We start from the raw sequence: 23,681 nt of genomic DNA, 5'->3' as shown, positions 1-23,681 counted from the left end.
TTTTCCGAATTTTTCGCAAAAAATAAAAATTTGGAAAATGTTTTTTCGCTTAATCCTAATGAATAAAAGATCTCTTTTCTCTCTACAAACGATACAAACTCTGCATGAGTCTGTATACAAACTCAGTAAATATATAATGTAAATGTTATATAAAATCTAGTAGAGCGAGTAGAACCCAATTTCAATTAAAAGTAAAACCTGGATATCGAATATCACTCAAAGTTAAACCACTTTGGATAGCCTATTTCTCAACTTATTTGCTTAAATTTAGATTTTTTCGAAAGGTCTTGAAATTTCCGGACTTAACCCTTTAAGGACGATTGGAACATCTGTGTCCCATAAGGAAAACAATTTTTCCTGACTACTTCTAAATCTAAATTTATTTATTTTTCTTATGTTTGTATACGCATATGCAGAGTAGAAGGTTGAAGAAATCTAGGATATTTTTTGCAAGTCTAGATCTATTTGCTATAGTAAATTTTTAAGGTAAAGGCAATAAAGCGTAACGAATTTTTAAATTCTCATATTGAAAATTGATTTTAATTATTTATTATCCTTCCAATTTTTAGCTGAGATTCTTTACAATCTCAGCTTTTGTGGTCACAGGTGAAATCCGACCTCGTCAGATCAGGCCCAGATTTTGAATATTCACGTTTTGACACTCATAGATCACGAATATCATATGTGCCAAAATCGATTTTCGTGGACGTCCGTTCCGTCTGTCCGTCGTATAAGCACTTCTGGAGAGAGAACGAAAAGGGATATCGACAAGCGGTTTTCGGCAAAGGTTAAATATCGATACAGTAGTAGACTCTCTCTCAATCGGGAATATGGGGCAAAATGTCATCCGGTTTAGCGATAGAATTGAGCGTCAAAGCCTTTGTAAATTCCACAAAAAGCACTCAATTATAAAGAATCACGATAAAATAGGAAGAACTACAGCGAATTTGAGCGAATTAGCTTCATAATTAAACGTGAAAATTGTCAACAAAATTTGTCGCCCGATTGAAAAAGAGTCAATTGAGTGAGAGTCTACTGTAGGTGACTATAAAAGTAGGTGATGTCAGATCCACCCCCCGCCCCTCCTTCCGCCATTTTGGAATACCCCCAAATTTTATTTTCTCAATAACTTCGCCCCTGTGGCATCGATCGATCTCAAATTTTAGTATGTTATAGTTGGGCCTAAGGGCTTTCGATCAATACCAAACTTAAGGTCTCTTAACCCGAGCTGTAAAGGGTCAAAAATTGAATTTTTAAACAGTCATATCTCCGGTTATAATTATCGGAATTTGAAAAATTTTGGTGTTTCGCTATCGTAGAGTTCTACAACACTTATGACACCCCAATTTCATCCGATTTAATCGAAGGTCTGATTAATCAAAAATTCGATTTTCAATAAATCGATCTCGAATATTTCGAAAACTAGACGATGCTTTTTCTTTAAATTTTAGTATGTTGTAGTTGAGGTCGATACCTTTCCAACGGTGGATCGTACTCCTCCCTCGATGTTTCCTGACCCGAGCTATAACTAAAAATGTATTGACCGGATTGCATTTTTGGTGTTTCTGAAGTGATTTCAATAAAATTTGAGTATATTATATCTGAGATCGAAATCTTTCTAATGATAGGTCAGATACATCTCTACCCCAACCCACTGTACCCCGCCCCTTACTATTTCGAAATGGACCGGACTCTATCTCTAATGTTTATTAACCGATTTCAATGAACTTTTTTAGCTGAGATTCTTTACAGGAAGCCTCGATATGCGTGCAACTCAGCGTAAAGAATCGCGTCGAGCCAAATTTATCCATTTCAGTGTCCGAGAACAGTTTACACGACGCGATTCTTTACCCCAAAAATTCAACTCACAATCGAATTTTCACGCATTCCGAGTTGCAAGCACCCCGAGTTGCACGCATTCCGAAGTCAACTGTAAAGAATCTCAGCTACCATAAGCTTATCTGGGCTTATCACTGGTTTTTCTTTTTTTCTCCACCGCCCTCCTTCTACTCCAAAAGCATGTTTTTCTTTTTTTTTTTTTTTTTCAAAAATGGCTTAGATTTTTTTTTATTTTCTAATGTTTTGGAGATAGTCAATAAAAGTGAATATTTCGTCCATATTATGACCGAAACACATTTCGATATCAAATTTTCAAGGTTAAAGTTAAACCTTTTTGGAGGACCTTCAATCAATATGCTTAAATTTGGATTTTTTTGAAAAATATCGAAATTTACAACCTATGGCTGCATCGGACTTCATCGGTAATGAAACGGTTCAATAAGCGTAAATGATACCTATCTCGATTTTATTTTTTTATTGTTCTTATGGCTTCTACACATTAGAGAAATTATGTCCATATTGAGTTTTTCCTACACAAGCGTAGGGAATTGCCTTCAATATGGACATAAATTTCTCTAGTGTGTAGAGGCCATTACTTTTGTTAGTCATGCTAAAATATTCAAAAATGCGCTCTCAATAATCAATTTTCTTTTTGATCAGTTTTTTTGTATATTAATCAATTTAATTCATTTAATTACATTATCCTTGACGGAAGATTTGCTTGACTCACTCAATTTTCAAACTTGAGGATCATGTTCACAGAATTTTGAATTCGCTGATCCTTGGTCTATTTCGGGATTTTCCTTCCAAAAATTCTTTTGCGATAAAATACCACTAGTTGAGAGGAAAGCTATCAAAAATCGCAAAAACCATACGGAATGTACTGATCTCTCAGATAATCTGGGAGCTTGAAATAGGAAATACCTTGCCAGTATTCTTAGAAAAAAAATTGTAAACTTTCAAGTAAAAAAAATCTTATTACGGAAGTTTTTATTATCGTCTGGACCAAGAAGAGAATTGTCCATGGTCTTTAATCTCTACTCCTACATCCTTCAAACCGTCTCTGATGGCATCAGCAGCTGAGAAGTTCTTCTCCTTCCTTAAACTGTTTCTTATCTCAATGATTTTGTCCAGGACATTATCAGCAGGAGAGCCATGAAGAGATTCTGCATTTTCTCCAGGAATTGAGAAGCCAAAGTTTTTCAAAGATTCCAAAATGAATTCCCTGCAAATGCGAATAATTCCTATTTCAGGTGAAGATTGCCCTTCATTAGACGGGAAATTAATCTCCTTGTTAACGAATGATATGAAATCCTGCAGCACTTGAAGGCATTTTGCTGTATCAAAATCATCCCTAAGATGTAGATCGATTTCCTGGATACTCTGAGAGTATTTATCGAAGATTTTAGTTTGATCAAAATCTCCAATTTGGCGATTTCCTCTCAAAACACTTTCAGTATCTTCCAGAAAACTGAGAAATTTATTGAGAATCCTCTGGGCCATTTCCATTGCCTCTCCGCTGAACACCATTGTACTACGGTAGTTTGAGAGTAAGCATAGCATCCGGAATTGATTGGCAGAGTATTTGGACAAAAGCTCGTCCACTGACACGGTGTTTTTCAGTGATTTGGACATTTTTTCAGCATCTCCAGCCAATTTCAAATGCCCCGTGTGAATCCAGTAGTTAACCCATTGGTTACATCCATGAAAAGCACAACTCTGGGCTTCCTCATTCTCATGATGCGGGAATTTCAGATCAATGCCACCAGCATGAATGTCTAAAGATGATCCAAAAATTTTACTCGCCATTGCTGAACACTCAACATGCCATCCAGGACGTCCTTTGCCCCATGGACTCTCCCAGAATGGCTCTCCATCTTTTGCTCCCTTCCACAGTGCAAAATCTACATCTTTTTCCTCCTCTAGATCCACCTTCTTCAATTTCCCATATCCTCCGTAGTCCTTTACTTTAAAATTCACTGAATTATCTTTGGTTTTGTATGCCAAACTCTTCTTCTCGAGCTTAGAAATGAATCCAAGTATCTCTTGGATATTCTCAGTTACTCGCATCTTTACATGGGGCTCAAGGACATCCAATGCTCTTAAGTCCTTCCAGAATTTATCTTCATTCTCCCTGGCTATTGTTTCCCATGAACATCTTCTTTCATGACTCTTCCGGATGATTTTATCATCGATATCCGTGATGTTCATCACAGAAAACACCCGAATCCCAAAGTGATTGTACAATATTCGACGGATTGCATCTAGCTTGACATAGGTACTAGCATGGCCAATATGCGTATCATCATAGACTGTTGGGCCGCAAGTGTAGAGAGTAGCTAGGTACTTCCTGCGCAGGATTAGGGGGACCTTCCTCTTCACAATGCAGTTGTAGACCTCAATCCCCGTTGAAAAACCATCTTTAGGTTGAATCCACCTCATACTTCTGAACAAAATCTGATGAAAAACGATCAAAGTCAACTACTTGCAAAGTTCTGATGAAAATCCCCGTGAAAATCCAGAGAAAAACTTAATTAAAAACACTCACGATCTTCCGGTAAATTTAACCTCAATCTGACATTTTGAGTTGAGTACTAAACCAGTGATAAGCCCAGATAAGCTTATGGTAGCTGAGATTCTTTATAGGAGACCTCGAAATGCTTGCAACTAGGAATGTGTGAAAATTCTATTGTGATTGAATTTTGGGGGTAAAGAATCGCGTCGGGCAAACGTTTTCTATTTTAAATAATTTTAGTCCAGAAAACCAACGTAAGAAAAAAAAGTTCATTGAAATCGGTTAATAAACATTAGAGATAGGGTCCGGTCCATAGATATAGTAATGGTACGGATACAGTAGGTAGGTGTAGAAACGGATGGGACTCATCGTTAGAAAGATCTCGATCTCAAATACTCCCTCCGTTCCGAAATAAGTCGTACGTTTGGGAAAAATTCTTGTTCCGAAATAAGTCGTACGTTTGGGAAAAAATGGGATTAAGGGAAAGTTTGTTGGTAAATATTTTGTGTATCAACAATTATCTCTTGTAAAGAACTATTGCTAATGTCCAGTACTAAAATTGGGGTCCAGTCTTGATAGTAAGTTGAGGAACGAATGTCTTAAAAATGTCTTATTTTTGGCGTTTTATTTTCAATCTAAAATAGGTGCAGAATGGTGAGAGATACAGACTTGGGACCTTCGGGGGACCCCCCCCCCATAACTTGACCCTGGGACCATTAATATGTCCTTCATTTTGTCCCCACCCCTCCCCTTCCCCTCCAAAATCATGTTTTTTGGGATTGCTCGAAAACACGTCGTGCGATTTTTTTCTTTAATTCTGGATATGTTTTAGAGAAACATATAAATGATCCCAGGGCCAACTTGTGGGGGGGTCAGCCGAAGGTCCCAAGTCCCTATCTCTAACCATTTAGCATTCAGATATTCGAAAACAAAAAAAAGGATGTTCTTTTTATTGCTCATTCTGCAAAATTTGAGTAATAAAAAATGTCATATCGGTAATAACTATTGAGTTCTACTCGTGCATACTAAAAATTTAGAACAAATTCTAGCCTATAATGTTAATCACAGTCCATTTTTTAGTAATTAACTATCTACCGGAGCTATTTGAAAAAATCGCGAAAAATTGACAACTTCAGCATATGGATTCCTCAACTTACCATCGTGAAAGGATCCCCATATTATCCTTGAACATGGAGGACAGTTCATACATAAGATATTTGCAAATAACAAAAACATTTTCTGAAACCATTCCTTAATCCCTAATTTTTCGCCAAACGTACGATTTATTTCGGAACGGAGGGAGTACAATATATACTAAAATTTCATCGAAATCATATCACAAACACCAAAAATGCAGTCAGATCAAGACATTTTTGATTATACAGTGCTGTCTCGCTATATGCACAGTTTGGGTACTTTTTTTGACAGAACTCTCTCTCTCTCTGAATATGCACAACTTTTTTTGAAATTCCCAACGGTTTTTTTCTTTCTTTCAATAAATTATCATTTTTTTATTGTTCTAGAAGAATTTCCCGTGTTATTTTAAATATAATATGAGACAGAAAAAATAAAATTAAGAAAATTAAAAACAAGAAAAATTAGTTACCAAGAAAATGATTTTCTTTATTACTTTGTCAAAATGTAAACAAATTGATTTTGAATGCAACCGACACAAAAGCTGTGCATATAGAGAGTGTGCATATAGAGAGACAGCACTGTAGCTCGGGCCAGGGAACATCGAGGGAGGAGTGCGACCCACCGTTGGAAAGGTCTTGACCTCAGCTACAACATACTAAAATTTAAATAAGAAGAAGCATAGAAGTTAGTTTTCTAGTAGTTTTTGAAATATTCGAAATTAAATTTTCGAAAATTGATTTTTAGATAAATCGGACATTCGAATAAATCGGATGAGATTGAGGTGTCATGAGGGTACACACGGCTCTTCATTATACGGCACTTCGTTATCCGGGTGACAGCTGCCAAACACTGGCGGTTGATGCTGTAGCGTACCTAAAGGGGTGCGGGAGAGGAGGGGCGGCCCGCCCAGAGCGCGATCCTCCAGGGGCGCCGATGTTCCTTTTTTTTTAGACAACTGAACTTATTTTTTCCATGTTGAAGTAAAAAAAATTTAATAAAAGAGACTCTTGTGTTTCTGGAGAGCCCCTCTAGTTCTTACAATGCCTTTTATCTTTATAATCTACCAAAATTTTGCGTTAAGACTTTTAATTTCTCATAGACTTTCTGGGACGCCTTTCTAGTTCTTAAAATGCATTTTGTCCTTATAATTCTTCAAAATTTTGCGTTGACATAAAAAAGAACTTTTATTTTTCTCAAAAACTTTCTGGGGAGCCCTCTGAATCTTAAATTGCATTTTGGCTTTATAATCTACCAAAATTTCGCGTTGAAATAATTTAATAAAAACTTTTAATTTCCTCACGAGACTTTCTAGGTCACTCCTCTAATTCTTAAGATGCATTTTGTCCTTATATATAAAAATTTCGCGTTGAAGTAAAGAAAAAGCTTTTTTAACTCCCTCAGACACTTCCTAGGGCGCCCAATTGATTGGTGCCCTTAAAGCTCTCAAAATGCATTTTGCCCTTATATTTTTCCAAGATTTCATGTTGAAGTAAAAAGGAACACTTTAAATTCCTTCAGGTGCTTTCGGGGGGGGGGGGGGTGCCTAATTTCTTGCAGGGCTGTCTTGACGCCCCTCTTGCTCCTAAAATGCATTTTGTCGTTGTATTATTTCAAGATTTTGCGTTGAAATAAGAAAAAAAATTTAAATACTAAATTAAAATTGTACTGAAAATATGCACAGCTCAAACATAAGATGGTTGTGATTGTGCATAATACTCGTACTTCTCAGATATTGTGCTTAAAATCTGCATAGCTTAAGCATGAAATGGTTTGTATTGTACTGAAAACGCGCACAGCTGTTAAACATAAAAGGATTAAGATGAAAAAACTGTTAAAAATTCAGATTTCATTTTGTTTGAGCTATGCAGGACTTATGCTTAATTTTTATATGCTTTATGCTTAGAGCTGTGTGTAGTACTCCACGAGAGCTTTCCAAAACACTAAAATTTTTCAAATTCCGATAATAATTACAACCGGTGATATTGCCATTCGAAGTTTCAATTTTTAACCCCTTCTAGCTACTGTCAGGGGGGTCGTGGGGGCTCAAGTTTGGTACTGATCGAAAGCTCTTAGGCCCAACTATAACATACTAAAATTTGAGATCGATCCATGCCATAGGGAATAGGAACTAAGTTATTGAGACAACAAAAATTAGGGATATTCCAAGATGGCGTAAGAAGGGGCGAGGGGGTGGATCTGACATCACCTACAGTAGACTTTCTCTCAAATGGGCATTTGGGGCGAAATGTCATCCGGTTTATCGATAGATTTGGGCGTCAAAGCCTTTATAAATTCCACAAAAAGCGCTCAATTATAAAGAATCACGATAAAATAGGAAGAACTACAGCGAATTTGAGCAAATTAGCTTCCTAATTAAACGTGAAAATTGTCAACAGAATTTTTCGCGCGATTGAAAAAGAGCCAATTGAGTCTACTGTACTTCTAGCACCCATCGACATTTAACCTTTGTCGAAAACCGCTTGTCGATATCTCTTTCCGTTCTCTCGCTATAGAAGTGGTTTTTATACTACGGGCCGGACGGGACGGGACGTCCACGAAAATCGATTTTGGCGCATATGATATTCGTGATCTATGAGTGTCAAAACGTGTCAATCCAAAATTTGAGCCCGATCTGACGAGGTCGCATTTCACCTGTCATTACAAAAGCTGAGATTGTAAAAAATCTCAGCTAAAAACAAGTTGGGAATCGTGCAGTGTTTTGATTTTTGGTTTGTAATAAATCCACAAAAACTGCCTCAAAATGATGAAATACGAGGCTGAGGAGGAATTAGCAGATAAAACACCATGTGCTGGTGTCCGGGCAGACCTTAAAATGTGTCTACTTGAGAGTGATTGCTGCAAAAAGGTGTGACAATATGCTCTTTTCTTTTGGAATATTCTTACTTTTAAGAGGAATTTCTTCAAACAGGAACGCAAAACACCAAGAGAATGCATCAACAGGACAGACGGAAGTGTTCCAATTGAATGTCAAGCTCTAAGGAACACATTCTTTGAATGTAAACGCTCCATCCTGGACAACAGGCAGAGATTCCGCGGGCGAAAAGGCTACTAAGGACCAGTTGAATATTTTGTCTAAGTAGATTAGGTGGTCATTATACAAAAATTCGAGGTATTCATTAATAAATTTTAAAAACAGAATACAAAAAAAAAGTTTTTTTGCTCAGGAGGTCCAAGAAATTTTTAGTACAACTTTCCCCTCCAGTAAACAGCTGATTTTGACAGCAATGACAGCCGCTAGATAACCTCAATTTTTTAGGGGACTTCCCTTTGTTTATTTTTGCTGTAAAAGTTGCGTAAAAATCTACAAAAATAAAATTCCAATGGAAAATGAGTTCAAATCGCCGATTTGCTCGGCCTGCGGCACGCACCCTCCCGCCGCCCGTTGTGCAAAATCTCACTAGTGTGGGCGAAAAGACAGCAACATTTGCTGCTCTGCCCAAACATGCACCGTTTCCGGACATCTCCCATCCACCTGAATTTATCAATGAGCTAATCATGTTCATCTTCGTGGCTATCGCAGCATCCTCACAATTTCTCCATCTCTATCGAACCGGATGGTGGCTAGAGGATTCTAATGTTCACGATGCTCTGCATTTCTATCTAATCGATAAGTACTTGGTGATGTTTATTGTGACCATTTTGGCCAGAAGGGTGGTCTACTTGGCCATTGTGGGCATCATGAAGTTAACTCCGTGGCAGGAGAAAGTGGTATCTTATGCCTACTTTGGCTTCCTCTCGGCAATTCTCATGTTCTGCAGTCTCCAACTGTATCAGAAATCCAACAGCATGTATCTCTTCTGCCTCTGCTATCCGTAAGTATTTCCTATCATCCATTCCTTATCCTAGGATTATTCAGTATTTCTCTTGGGTAGGCTCCTGGTATATTTAATCATTTTTGGCATCCGCCTGGAACCTTTCCTGAGAACAATACATCCCAGCAATACCGTTTACTTAGGCGGAATCCCTTTGCATTGCTGCTCCACAAATCCCACCGCAATTCGGGATGAAGTTGAAGTGCTCAAGAGTGATTTCAACAATCGCTTCAAGCAGGTCATCTTCACATCCGCCTGCAATGCCTACTATGCAGGATTCATTCCGTGCTGCTTCTCTCAGGCCTTTCTCTACTACGACCTCTTCTGGGCCACACAACATCTCACCTTCACCTGGTTCAGTGGATTCACAGCAGCTGCTGCTCAGTGCTTTCCCACCAGGTACTGCGACGTCCTCCATCGTGCTGCACTGCACTTGGGTCAGTGGAATCGTATTGAGAGCAAATCCCATGCTGTCCCTGCCATTGTCTGGTCAAAGAGTCTCGTTTGGCCTTCCGGGACACTCATCAAGCACGCTGGAGAATTCTATCGTGCTTCTGGATTTACAACAGCCATTCCCGCTAATGCTAGCCACTATCGTTTCCACTGGGTCTTCAAGAATCCCTCCAATATTTTCCTTATCCTCTTCTTTGGCCAACTTCTACTTGTCATCATGCAGATATTCCTCGTTGTGATCAGCCATCAATGGCAGAATATGATTTCAATGGGATTCTTCATTCTCACTAATCAATTCACTCTCTACAGACACTTCCGAAGTTACCTAATCTCTCATGATATCTACAATGCGGAGTTGCAGGCAACGGATTGTGTGAGGAGGAAGCTCTTTTTCAAAATATAATCATTCATAGAAATAGGAGAATCAGGAAGATTTAATAAAAGTAATGTGTCTATATTTAAATTTGTTTTTCTTTAACCCTTTAAGGACGATTGGAACACCGATGTCCCATAACGAAAATAATTTTTCTTGACTACCTAAAGTTATTTTTTTTTATGTTTGTACATAATTTTAAAGTAGAAGGTTGAAGGAATCTAGATCTAGAATATTTTTTGCCAGTTTCTAGCTATTTGCTATGTAGTAAATATTTAAGCTCAAAAATGGCGAATTTTTAAATTCTCAAATTCATAATTGATTTTTTTTATACTTCCATTTTTTTTTTAAGCAAAACCCTTTTGGCAATAAAAACTACAATACTCATACGTAATATTTTTCATTAAAGCGAAAAATATTATTCATTGGTATTGTCAGAAAAATCACTTAAATTTTTTTGGTATTTTTGTCCCTATCGTTCATAGAAGCACAAAATACACCGAATCAGACTCTGTTGAACTTTGCAAGGTTAGACGTAAGACTTATCATTGGTTTCTCAGTTTCATTTTTATTGTTGATTTTCAGTCCGTAAAAAGTGTCTCGTCGTTAAAGGGTTAAACACACCTATTGTAATCCTCCGATTTACTCAAAGTACCCAGATCGAGCTGAAATTAACAGGGCATATGTTTTGAACATCCCTGCCAAAAATCATAACCCGGTAATTTCGGAACCGGCCGTCCGACCGTCCGTCCGTAGTACGCAATATCTCTGGTGTGGAAAGAGATAGCTTCATATTTTTTTTTAAGTATATCTACTTACGCGTACGACAATTTCTATGCTACACTCAATCCCGGTGTTATGCACATTTTTTCGGGACTGAAAAAAAACGCGCGAAATGGCATTATGCATCAAGAAAATTTGCATACCCGCAGGGGCTTTCTTTTGAGTAAATCGGCCGTAGAACGAATTTCGCGTGGAGTAAAAGTAGTCAAAACAAAAAGATTCAACTGTTTAATAGAAATGCATTGACGAACAGTACTTTTTGGCCAGAGTTCTTCAATAAATGGTTAGAATATTTAAAAAAAAATACACTAATAAAAAAAATTGAAGTTTTATTCTAAATAAGTGGCAAAATGTTTTCAAATTTCCCGCATCGCAACATAGTATACATTCAGGCGTATTTCAAAAATGATTTCATAAATTGGTTCCTAATGGTAGGCAAACTTGCATAATTGTATGTATATTAGTTTTCTGAAAAACCTTTTCTAAGACGGTTATTAATCACATTTTGTAGATTATCTCGAAATTTAAGTATGCGATTTTGAAAATTTTATGTTTATATTGTAGCCTAGAAAATTTAGACTACTTAAAAAAAGATGATGTTGATCGGAGGATGTTGATCGACTAGTTCTCGAGATATTACAGTTTAAAGATTTCAATGTTAAATAGCGTCAGGTGGGAAAAATGCGAGAGAAGCGGCGTCGGACAGGCTTTTCCTAATATATACAGTGGCGGCCAAAATAATAGAATCAACTCCGCAAAGACCACTGTTTTACCTTTAGCATTTTTGTTTATTCCAATTCGTTGAAATAATTTTGATATAGTAATGTTTAAATAATTACCTTACGTCAATTAAGTATTGTTTTGGCCACTAGAGTTCTCTATTTTTCACAGAATACGTGAAATTTGGTTTGGACTACGATAGGACCACTTTCATTTCTATAAATCGAATAAGTTTAAATGAAGCCATATTTAGAAACCATAAATGACAGTTTTCCATTTTTTTGGCCGTACTGAATTTCACTATTCACGTATTCTTTGTAAAATAGAGACCTCTAGCAGCCAAAACAGCCCTTATTCTACGATTCTAATAATTTGAAGATTTCTACTTCAGAATTATATCAACAAATTGGGAAAAAATACAAAAGTTATAAAAAATATAAGCTTTCCATTATTTTGATCGCCACTGTATATATTATATAATACATGATACAGTAGACTCTCTCTCAATCGGGAATATACACTGAAAGAAATCCGAAAAAGTTAAAATAACATTCCGGGAATGTTAATTTTATTCTGCAGTATTGATCCGAAAACGGTGTAAATATTACTATTTTTAGGTGTATTGGGGGTTAAAGTTACCCTTTTTCATGTTAATTTTACCCTTAAAAAGGTGTAAAATTAACATTAAAAAATGTTGATATATTTTTATACCTAAAAAGTGTTAAAATAATGAGGAAAAATGTTAATCGCACCCTCTTTTTTTTCTCAGTGTAGGGCAAAATGTCATCTGGTTTAGCGATAGAATTGAGCATCAAAGCCTTTGTAAATTTCACAAAAAGTGCTCAATTATAAAAAATCACGATAAAATAGGAAGAACTACAGCGAATTTGAGCGAATTAGCTTCATAATTAAACGTGAAAATTGTAAACAAAATTTTTCGCTCGATTGAAAAAGAGCCGATTGAGCGAGAGTCTACTGTATTTCGCGGATTTTCGCATGGCGTGGATTTTTACGCGGATTTTCACGGGTGTCGAATTTTTTCGCGGGTGGTGATGTTTTTGCGGGGTGCGGATTTTTACGCGGACTTTCGCGGGGCGCGAATTATTTCCCATATTTTCGCAGGACGCGATTTTGTTCGAGGATTCGCATGGTGCGAATTATTTCGCGGATTTTCGCATGGGGCGAATTTTCGCGGGGCGCTAATTTTACGCGGATTTTTGCGGGTGTCGAATTATTTTCGCGTATCTTCGCGGGCGGCGATTTTTACGCAGATTTTCGTAAGACGCAAATTTTTTGGCGGATTTTCGCTGGGCGCGAACTTTTACACGGATTTTCGGTGAGCGCGAATTTTTCCGTAGATTTTTGTGGACCGTGAATTTATGTGCGGATTTTCGCGGGCAACGAATATTTTCGCGAGCGGCGATTTTTTTCGCGGGGTGCAAATTTTTTGGCGGATTTTAATGGGGAGCGAATTTTTACACGGATTTTCGCTGAGAGTGATTCTTTTTCGCGGGCCGCGAATTTTTCCGCAGATTTTTGCAGGGCGTGAATTTTTCCGCGGATTTTCGCGGGCAACGAATATTTTCGCGGGCGGCGATGTTTTTCGCGAGGCGCGAATTATTTGGCGGATTTTCGCGGAGCGAGAATTTTTACACGGATTTTCGCTGAGCGCGATTTTTTTCGCGGGCCGCGAATTTTTCCGCAGATTTTTGTAGGCCGTGAATTTTTCCGCGGATTTTCGCGGGCAACGAATATTTTCGTGGATTGTCACTTGTCACGGGTCACTGAAAGAGTCTCAAAACGGATGTTAAGTTTGAGGTATCACTTGAGGCATCAGAATATTACTTGAAAATGAAAAAAATAGATGAGATATGCATAAAACGGCCTGAGCAACTTTAAAGTTGATTTTCTCGGAAACTATGAGAGATAGAGGCCTCAATCTTTACATCCGACAAAGTTTTTCCAGACACTTTTTATGTGTTTCTTATCTAATTTTCCTTTATTATAACGATATAAGTTAAATCCAGTTTAAGAATTATTAAACGAAATTTGCAATGAAAGAATCACACCTCTATAAGCTCATTTAGGCTTATCACTGTTTTTTTTGTGTTTTCTAGTCATTTTCGAACGCTTTCCTTCCGTATTTTAAGGTGTTTTTATTTACAATTTTTTTTCTGCAAAATCCTTTTTTACCAGTCCTATTCTAAGGAGATGGGAAGGAGCAGGCGACCGGCCTTTTTAGGTTTTTCCTTTTTGAACTTGGCGGGCTTTGCGGCAAGAAGAACCTAACCTTAAAATTTACAAAAATTCAATCTGATCCGGAATTTGCATAAAAGCAGGGAATGTGATGAAACAGCCGGCGCTAACACTGAAGCAGGTAGTCTGAAGAATGAGATTTCTTTCCTATCCTTTCCTAATATTACTTCCTCCCCAAGTTTATGCTTCGGCAGGAAGTTCTACGTCTCTATCGTGACATCTTCCGAACAATTCGTCGTGTTCCTCAGCCTGAGAATCGTCTTGAGCTCCAGGAATGGGCACGAAGGGATTTCCGTAGCAATCGCCATCACACAGATGAAACCAGCATTAAGATGATGCTGCAGTATGGACGTCGATGCCTAACAGAATTGCAGAATAGCCTGGATTTGAGTGGAAACCGATGACTCTGTATTTTCCTTTTATTTACAACAGTGTATGCCAGAGAAATCTCACTAGGAGACCAATCTGTAGAAATGTACATAGGGATGTTATTAACAAAATGACTATATCTCTTGTTTGACTTTTCACTCCAAACTGTGCCAATTGATGCCCCAGTATCACACTGACAATGTGCTGACCATCGAATCCATAGCATGGGATCACATTGATCAGGACCAGTCCCAAAGAAAAGACAATCAAGTAGCGCAGGAAAAGGGTGACTGAATCACCAAAGGCAGGAGCAATATATCGCAATTTTGGAATATAGTTGGACACCTTGACGGTACGATAGACATCTCCCGGATGACCCAGGTACAGTACATTCCTTCCACGACGGCTAATTTCGAGGATTGTCGTTGAATTGGCCAGAAGTGGCTTCAAACAATATCCCTCACGTCCTCTATCGTTGCATTTTGAATCCTTCTCGCAGTACCTGGTGACCATCAATTCCTGTATTACCCAACCAATCTCTCCCTATTCACAAGAAACTCACCTGTAGGCATTTTCAACGGTCAGTCTAATAGGGAGACATACATGCTGAGGAATTTCCAGAATATCACTCTCCCCGAAGTACTCAAAGCATCCATTTGCCGGATTTTCAGGATCACAGCATTGCGTGATACCATCCACTGTCCCAACCGGAGTTGATTCATCATTCCTGTGAATGAATTCTGACGAAAGACAGAAAGCCGGCTGTCGTCTCAATGCTTGAAGGAGGCAATCGTGCCAGGAATCGACATCCCTAACGTTGCAGGAGTTAATTTTGTTGACTAAATCTCCAACATTTAGACCTTTTGTCCCCAAAAGGGGTGATCTCTTCTCAATATCCGTCACATAAACACCTCTATCGATATGATACAGCCAACCCAGCATAGGCTTTGAGCCCTGGAGCAGCAGAAAAGCCACTAATCCCAGTGCTAGATTATTCCAAATACCAGCACACAAAACCCTAAGCTTCTTCCAGGCTTTCAGGCTGGCCAACTGATCAGTACTCAATTCTGTCAAAGCCACAGGAAGAAAGTAGTAAACTCTCACACCAAATCCCAAGAGAGGAACATCCTCCAAAACAGCTGCAACAGCATGTCCTAACTCATGAACAATTGAACTAATCAATAGTGTCCCAATGTAGTAGTGAATCTCATCCAGGGGCAGTGTTACACCAGGAACCAATATCTCCACTTCCAATCCTCCCCCCGTAGACCCCTCAGAACCCGACCAGGATTTGAAGAAGCTCCACAAAAGCACTCCCAGTGAGACTGGCAGAAGAATAAGAGCACTGTACACGCCCAAATCGAATGATCTCGTAAGTAGTCGCGGGGATGAAGTACACCATTTTACCAGGGTTCGATTGAGAGCTGTAGTATACCATTCCAATCTCAAGAATTTCACTGTGAATCCAGTTCCATCCAGGAACAACCGATAGGGATGATGCATACAGCTCTAAAAATACGAAAAAAATGTTACAATAATGATGGAAATTGGAATTGGAATATGTAAGACATACCTTAAAGAATGCATCAAAGAACATTAATACTCCATGAATGGCACCAATGACCAAGAAAAACACCAAAAAAGACATTCCGGGAATGCCGGTCAAAAACAGCCCGCAACACAGTAAATTAACTTATAGAGAATTGTCCTATGAAAAACATGGAATTGTACCACGACAGTCTGCGGAAAACAATTCCACGGTTCTCCTTAAAAATTCGAGAGAAAATTTCGGAATTTTAAAGAGAAGAAAATTAAATCCTTTCAGGATGTAACTCGTGCAGCAGATACAGCATAATATTTTTTAAATATTATTTTATAACTTATTTATATTTTTAAAATTTACTTAATCACGATGATAGTGATAATTTTTCATTTTTACAATAGACTCTCTCTCAATCGGGTATATGGGGAGAAACGAGAAAGTCATCCAGTTTAGCGATATAATTGAGCGTCAAAGCCTTTGTAAATTCCACAAAAAGTGCTCAATTATAAAGAATCACGATAAAATAGAAAGAACTACAGCGAATTTGAGCGAATTAGCTTCATAATTAAACGTGAAAATTGTCAACAAAATTTTGCGCCCGATTGAAAAAGAGCCGATTGAGTGAGGGTCTACTGTATACAGTAGACTCTCTCAAATTCGGGCATTTGGGACCGAATGTCACACGAATTAGAGAGAAATTCGGGCATCAAATTGTTTGAAATGCTACGATTTTTTGTTCTTCCGCATACTCATACTAACTTTACGCACTCGTATTTATGGTAAATTTCATGAAACCCCCTTTATAATGTAAAATCACATCATAACTAAGTCAAAATATGGCAAATTTGAGAAAAAATATCTTCATTCGAAAAAATGAAAAATGTCGATAAACCTTTTTCAAATTTAACTGCTGCCCGAATAAAAAAGCAGCCCGATCTTAAAAGAGCCGAATTAGCGTAAATCGGGTTAAAACAGTAACGAACCACAGAGTTCATTACTGCGTTTATATCTTTTTTTTATTGAAAAAAATATCCCACTACCTAACTAAATGAAAAATGGAATTTAATCAAATCAAATAGATAAAAATACGTTATTATTGGAATCTACTTTTAAATTTATCGTCCTTTTCAAGACTTACATTAATACTTTTAAGATCGAGATACTTTTAAATTCGGATTTTGTAATTTTTCTAAATTGATCGGATGATATTTTGATCCCAAATGTACGAATTTGAGAGATCCTACTGTATTTTGTTTAAGAGATTAAGCTGGATTATCGTTGCTGTCGTAGTTAGCAGTGTTACTAATAGCGAATGAGATACTGTAGGTGTAGACGTAGACTCTCTCAAATTCAGGCATTTTGGACCAAAATGTCACCCGAATTAAAGAGAAATTCGGGCGACAAACTTTTTGAAATGCAACGATTTTTTATTTATCTGCATACACACATTGACTTTATATACTCATATTTATTGTAAATTTCATGAAAATCCCTCAATAATGCAAAATCGCATCAGAACTAAGACAAACTATGGCAAATTTGAACGTTTTTGCTTCATTTGATAATCGTAATCAAATTTGAAAAACGACAACAAAATTTTTTCAAATATAACTTTAATTAATTATGATTATTTGAAATCAACGGTAGATAAATTCTGGACTAGCGATGGCCTATAGCGGGACTCTACTGTATTTCGAAGGTGTGTATTAAAAGCTATCTAAAAATACATGAGGTAAAGTACCCTCACTCGACCGGGTTCCTCGATTCGACCGGTGGGTCAATTTTTGAATTTTGATGGTCAATTTCGTCAATTTCTATGAATTTGTCACTGGTTCGTATTATTCTTGGAATAATTCACCTATTGATGTTAGATTATATGCAAAATATTACAGCAAATATAAATAAATTGAATAAATAAATCTACCGGTCGAGACGAGGAACCGGTCGAGCGAGGGCACTTTACCTTATGTCATAATGTTCGCTGAAATAATACAAGAACTAACGAGCAAATTCGTTTAAATCGCAGTGCAATTTCTGCAAAATTTTCACAATAAAAATTGAAAAAGGGACAGATAATCCTAACCGGCTTATGTAGGTGAGATTCTTAACGTGAACTAGCTCGGAGTGCATGCAAATTCGATTTAGAGCTGAAGTTGGGAGACGCCATTCAGTTATCTTGAATCAAATTCGTGAAATTATGCAAATTTTGTATTTAAACCAAAATATCAAGGATTTGGATGAACTGGCAGAAAAGTGATATATGGGTGAAATGTAGACCAGAATGTTCTCTATAATTTTCTCATAGAACATGATCTCATCGATTACTCAGAAGCCAAGATAAGCGAGGTTTTTTGTTTCTTAACTCGTTTTTTCATCCAGAGTGCCCCAAGTAGTCATTTGTTGAGCTTCAACTATTTCAAAGAATTGTTGTATTTTGTGGGACTTTCCATTCAAAACCCTATTTTAAGTGTCTTGGTGGAGTAGAGGCAGTCAAATTGGCATCTGAGTGATTTCAAAGCGTTATTATTGGAAAAATCATTTTTTTCACACTTAAATGGCAAAATCGGAGTGATAGCGTAGTCTGAGCGGAAAATGATGTATGGACGAAATGTAGAGACAAATGTCCTCTACAATTGTGTCGAAGTAATCATCAAAATCGGTTTAGCGACAGTCGAGATAATTGAGGTTATGTGATATTGAAATTGGTTTTTCGACTGTGGCGCCCCTGGTGTTGGTCCCACGAAGTTCAAATATTCTAGAAAGTTGTAGCATTTGGTGAGATCTTTCGTTTAAGCCCTCATTCATCAAAATCGGTCACATAGAACCGGAGATATGATTTTTTGAATTTTGTGAACTTTGACCCCTCATATCTCCGGTTCTATTGAAACCACAGCGCACTTACGCACCATTTTGGAAACGTCCTAGACTGGACTACAACATACTAAAATTTCATTAACTTGCACAATGCCGTTTTTGAGAAAAGTGACTTTGAATTTCGATGAATTTTGACGCTATCACAGCGCCACCTGTGGTGACTTTTTGAACTTCCATCTGAAAGTGCTCATCGATACGAAACCAAAAAGGTAAAATTTATGTCGCTATGTTAATTAGAACCGGAGATAGAGGCCGGTCAATGTTCGAACTTTGACCCCTTATAGCTCGGGTCAGGGGTTATGGATCGACTTAAGATTTTTTTTGTTTGATAGGTATAATCAACGGCTACAACATACTAAAATTTCAGCCCGATGCACAATGGAATTTTTGAGTTATTTAACTTTTAAGATTTAAAAATTTTCTTTTTAAAAAAAGCGCCCCTAGCGGTGGTTTTATGAACTTGCGATGTTAGAAGGGGAAGTGGCATTTCACGAGAGCTTTCCAAAAAGCCCTCACTTTTTAAATTCTGACAATTAGAACCGGAGTTATGGCCATTTTAAGAAATTTTTTTTTGGACCTTATAGCTCGGGTCAGGGGGGTCGGGGGACCTTAAGTTTGGTATTGATGGAAAGCTCTAAGGCCCAGCTATAACATACTAAAATTTGAGTCCGCTGAATGCCATAGGGGCGGAGCTATTGAGAAAACAAAAAAAGGGGGGTCTTCAAAATGGCGGAAGGAGGGGTGGGGGGTGGGGGGTCTATGCACCAAGTTGCAATTTTCACCCGATATATAACCTTTGCCGAAAACCGCAAGTCGATATCTTTTTTAGTTTAGGAGCTATTAAGCTCCAAAGAGCGGCCGGCCGGCCGGCCGGCCGGCCGGCCAGCCGGCCGGCCGGGAACGTAAAATAGCCACATATATATTCGTGATCAGGAAGTGCTGAAACACATTTTGGCCAAGTTTGAGGTCGATCGGACGACATGAAATTTTGTTAGGATTATAGTAGGTGAGATTGTTAAGAATCTCACCTAATAGCTTCAATTTTTATTAGACTTCATGGGTCCCTGATCATATCTAAACATTCTGATCTTCGCACCGGGTGGGTCTCGAAATCACAATAATTGTAAATCGAATTGGGGATCTATCTACGCAAGAGCCAACGACCTTGCGATCTTGCCTATTGCACCACTGAGGTCCCCATTATTTAGAGATGATTTTTATGGATGGAAAACAAATAAAGGAAGCAGGGCAGAATTAGCCAAACGTAGAATTAGACAGATGAAAAATTTCATTTGTTAGCTACTTCTTATGAGGCACGGTGAAACGATTAAACCATTACAAACATTATTTAATTCATTTATTTACATATTTTTACAATCTAAGAAAATAATTTGGCATTCAGAATTTAAATTAGGATTAAGAGTGAAGTAAAATATTATCAAAATAAATCCGTTGTGAAACTTTCCGTTGAATAAGATCGTTTACAAGTTTTGGATATCTTTTTGCGAAACAAAAAAGTGCAAGTATAGTGCAGTTTTTTCATGTAAGGTAAAGCATCCTCGAGTCAACCGCCTCTCGACTCGACCACCCTGGGTTCCTCAAGTCGACCGGTGGAAATATTTATTCAATTTATTTACATTTACAATAATATTTAGCAAATGGTTTAACAGATTTAACATCATAGGGTCAATTATTTCATAATTAATTCAAATCAGTGAAAATATCATAGAAATTGACCATAAAACCATGAAAAAATCATATATTGACGGGGCGTTAAAGTACTTCTTAAATAAAATTTCGCAATTTTACATCAAATTATGGCATACTTTTTGATATTCTTTTCCTTTTTTCTTAAGAAATTACTTCAAGTATTACCCTTACAGATTACTTGAGAATTCAAATTTAGCGTTCGCAAAATCGCAAGTTGAGGACTTTATCTTTATTACTGTGTAAAGATTTTAGTTCCATGACTAAGTTAAAGATTAATTTTATGTATTAAAATTGAAAGTGCATTTCAAATAAATTGTTCCTCAATTCGACCGGTCGACGAATCATAGCAAGTGAAGCTTTTTTCACTTGAATGTTGTTTTACTTCTGAATGAATTCATAAAATTAATTAAACTCTCTATTTATTTTAATGATTAACTAAATTTTAAGTGCTATTCATGATGTGTTAAACAAGACAAAGTTAAATCCGTAACTTTTTAGTTTTGTGATTTGTTTAATTTTAAGAAAAATGGGTGGTCGAGTAGAGGAACCCCAGGCTGACGAGTAGAGGAACACTTCGCATTTTTGAAACCTTTTAATTTTTTTCTAATTTAAAATTATATTATGACTAAATGAAGTTCATAATTAGATAGATAAAGATCTATTCTATAGTTTTAGGCAAAAATCTATCAAAAAACACATATTATAACGGTTTTTTCCAGGGGCATGACAATGTTTCCCATATGTTTCTAACGCGCCGAAATAACTTTTGGGTTTATTCGCTGTTTTCTGTCAGTGTAGAATGAATTAGCAAATAATAGTAGTACAAAATAAAAGCCAATTTAATATAGAATAGGCAACCGAAAACCCCAAATTGGCAACTGACGTAGTTTTGGAGATATCTCGTGAAATGTGTATGAAAACAGGGAAAAATTTGTACTAAAATCGGTCGCATTTTTCAGAGCTAATGTCACCCCCCTGGTTTTTTCATAAGATTTTCACAAAATCTATCCTTAAGTAGTCGACATAGGGTACTTTACCTTAATTGAAGAACTATTTATTATACGAATATCATCTGTAAATTCTATAACAATGATCGCGAATGGGTTAAAATTTGTTTCCGATTCCTAGATACAGTAGAGTCTCTCAAATCTGAATCTCTCAAATTCGAACGCCGTTTGGGTTCAAAATGTCAATTGTGACGTTATGTTAGAAAGTTCGTATTCTTAGTGAATGAAAATCCTATTTATGTGCTCCTTCTCGAATGTTTACATATATTATGGTCGTGTAAAATGAAAAGGAAGTATGTTACCACTAAGACTTGCGAGAAAGTACGGGAATTTGGTTCAAAGTACAATTTAATCTCACAAAAATTTCGTTAGTTTTGAAAAAATCGTTCGAATTTGGGAGGTGAGAAATGTCAAAAATACCCCCCGAGCGTTCGAATTTAGGAGACTCTACTGTAGAGATGGCAAATTTCATGAAAATTCACTATTTTGAATATTCATGAAAATTCTCTAGTGAAATTTCGCAGTGAATATTCAACATGGCGCCTTCGAAAATGGCGAGAAAATACGAAAAAATAGCGCGAAAGTGGTGAAATTCGAAAATGTCATATACTGTGGTGAATTGAATATGGTGAATTTCAGTGTTTTATTTGTAGGTTATTTGCTCTTTTTATTTTTGTGACAAAAATCTATTTTCTTTGCTAATAAAAACACAATTTTTATCTGTGAGAATGAAAATGTGATCGTTTAATTAATCAGCGAAAACTTCTAAACAGGATTTTGGAGGAAAAACGAAAACGCGCTTCTCCTATTTGTGCTTCTCCTCCCTGCGCTGGGCAGCGGCTTTTCTGCTCTGGCCTGGCAGCATGAGCGTCCTCCAGGAATTGCTTGTCGTACACTGTTCTTATCGGCCTTGGCTTTGGTTTCCTTGGACAATTGAAAGCGCTTGAGATGCTCCATGAGATAGAAGATAAAGAAGAGGAGGGACTTGGTGCTCTCCATGCCAACATTTTGTGGAAGATGGAAACCAACCATAAGCACACGTTTAACTTATGGCTGCTTCAGGTTAGTGGGATCCTCCTGCTAGACAGTGCTACAGAATTGGTCAGAGATGTGGATGTACTCAATGAGGGTAGGAGCGTATTTGTTGAGAGCAGCCACCATATTCGAGAATCCAAGCTGAGATGCCTCGGGGATTTCAGAGAGAACAGATAATCCCATTAAGACTGTATTTTTCCTCAAACTTGTTGACTATTGTGCAGAACTTACTGAGGTCTGAGGTCAGATTGCTGCTTAAACATCTTCGTGATGGTCTTCTTGGTACCCACAAAGAAAACAAATGTGTACATTACATCCCTGCTCATCTCAATCTTCACGTGAACTTGATCGATCCAAACTGGGACGAATCAGGCCAGCAATTATTGCCACAAGATCCTGTCTCTTGATCATTTTCAGAGAGTAAAAAGGTGGTCGCGGTGCTCTCACTTTTTCATCAGGCCATGGTATTCATTTTCCAGCTTCCCATCATCTCCCACCTGCATAAAGTTCTCTTCCAGCAGACTCCGATGCGTCGACAGTTAAAGATTGGCAAGATTGGTGTTCTTACTCTTGCACATGAAGAAATTAGCAAAGTAGACGAAAAGCCTAGCAATCATGATTATCTCCATCCAGAAGGAATCCCAGAGAGTACGAAAGTGCATTTGCACTTTGACCATTGTCAGTTTAGGTTTTCCTATTGCTATCCTATTTTTCTATTGCTGCTCAAGTGGAGTTCCTCCTCGCCACCCTGATCACCAGCTTGCCCAGCAAATCCCTGAAATTCCTCCTCATCGTGAAAGTGCTTGAATTCACTCTCTTCATCCTTCACCACAGCTTGATTTTCCCCATAATTCTCATCCACATTAAAATCAATATTTTCCACTGCTTCCTCCTTCTTTCCCTCAGCAGCCCCTGCTGGGGCTCCCGAAGTCACAGCTACAAGATCATCATCAAATCACAATCCTCAAATTCTGTAAAATCGTTCTCAAAGTTACCATAAAGCTGGGTCCATGCTCTGCAATCCACCACAGTGACTTTTCCAGGACAGTGATTTTTCCGTGAAAATCCCAATTTTATCACAGCTGAATGCAAACTGTACGAATTATTTTTACAGATTTTATTTGACAACAGAATATGGAAGAAAATGGCGAAGTCTTTGATAAAGAATCCCCAGCTGTCGTAGAAAACACTGAGGAATCACCGGAGACTTTTTGAAACATGAAAAGGACAAAAG

At 37.5% G+C, this 23,681-nt stretch overlaps 5 protein-coding genes and 1 pseudogene across 5 annotated transcripts; 3 read left to right on the top strand and 3 right to left on the bottom strand.

The window, feature by feature from the left end:
* Nucleotides 1-2,821: 2,821 nt before the first annotated feature.
* LOC129803468 (cysteine--tRNA ligase, mitochondrial) lies at nt 2,822-4,426 on the bottom strand. The gene has a single exon (XM_055850050.1). The coding sequence runs from the start codon at nt 4,279-4,281 to the stop codon at nt 2,833-2,835; it is 1,449 nt and encodes a 482-aa protein (XP_055706025.1). The 5' UTR covers nt 4,282-4,426; the 3' UTR covers nt 2,822-2,832.
* A 3,732-nt stretch (nt 4,427-8,158) lies between these two features.
* Nucleotides 8,159-8,662, top strand: LOC129803467 (cytochrome c oxidase assembly factor 5). The gene is made up of 2 exons (XM_055850049.1): nt 8,159-8,357; nt 8,421-8,662. Exons 1-2 carry the CDS (start codon nt 8,253-8,255, stop codon nt 8,562-8,564), a joined length of 249 nt encoding a protein of 82 aa, XP_055706024.1. The 5' UTR covers nt 8,159-8,252; the 3' UTR covers nt 8,565-8,662.
* Nucleotides 8,663-8,717: 55 nt separating this feature from the next.
* LOC129803466 (transmembrane protein 39A) lies at nt 8,718-10,240 on the top strand. The gene is made up of 2 exons (XM_055850048.1): nt 8,718-9,324; nt 9,385-10,240. The coding sequence occupies exons 1-2, from the start codon at nt 8,840-8,842 to the stop codon at nt 10,178-10,180; spliced, it is 1,281 nt and encodes a 426-aa protein (XP_055706023.1). The 5' UTR covers nt 8,718-8,839; the 3' UTR covers nt 10,181-10,240.
* Nucleotides 10,241-13,903: 3,663 nt separating this feature from the next.
* LOC129803465 (LYR motif-containing protein 2) lies at nt 13,904-14,417 on the top strand. Its single transcript, XM_055850047.1, has 2 exons — nt 13,904-14,030; nt 14,089-14,417. Exons 1-2 carry the CDS (start codon nt 14,001-14,003, stop codon nt 14,311-14,313), a joined length of 255 nt encoding a protein of 84 aa, XP_055706022.1. The 5' UTR covers nt 13,904-14,000; the 3' UTR covers nt 14,314-14,417.
* On the bottom strand, nt 14,311-15,995 carry LOC129803464 (membrane-bound transcription factor site-2 protease). The gene is made up of 3 exons (XM_055850046.1): nt 15,852-15,995; nt 14,841-15,787; nt 14,311-14,780 (listed from the first exon to the last, which is right to left on the bottom strand). Exons 1-3 carry the CDS (start codon nt 15,924-15,926, stop codon nt 14,333-14,335), a joined length of 1,470 nt encoding a protein of 489 aa, XP_055706021.1. The 5' UTR covers nt 15,927-15,995; the 3' UTR covers nt 14,311-14,332.
* Nucleotides 15,996-22,160: 6,165 nt separating this feature from the next.
* Nucleotides 22,161-23,402, bottom strand: LOC129800917 (PAT complex subunit CCDC47-like; annotated as a pseudogene).
* Between the last annotated feature and the right edge of the window lie 279 nt (nt 23,403-23,681).

The sequence above is a fragment of the Phlebotomus papatasi genome, chromosome 2 (genome assembly GCF_024763615.1).
Source record: "Phlebotomus papatasi isolate M1 chromosome 2, Ppap_2.1, whole genome shotgun sequence".
Lineage (NCBI taxonomy): Eukaryota > Metazoa > Arthropoda > Insecta > Diptera > Psychodidae > Phlebotomus > Phlebotomus papatasi.
This window is presented reverse-complemented; position numbering and strand designations above follow the sequence as displayed.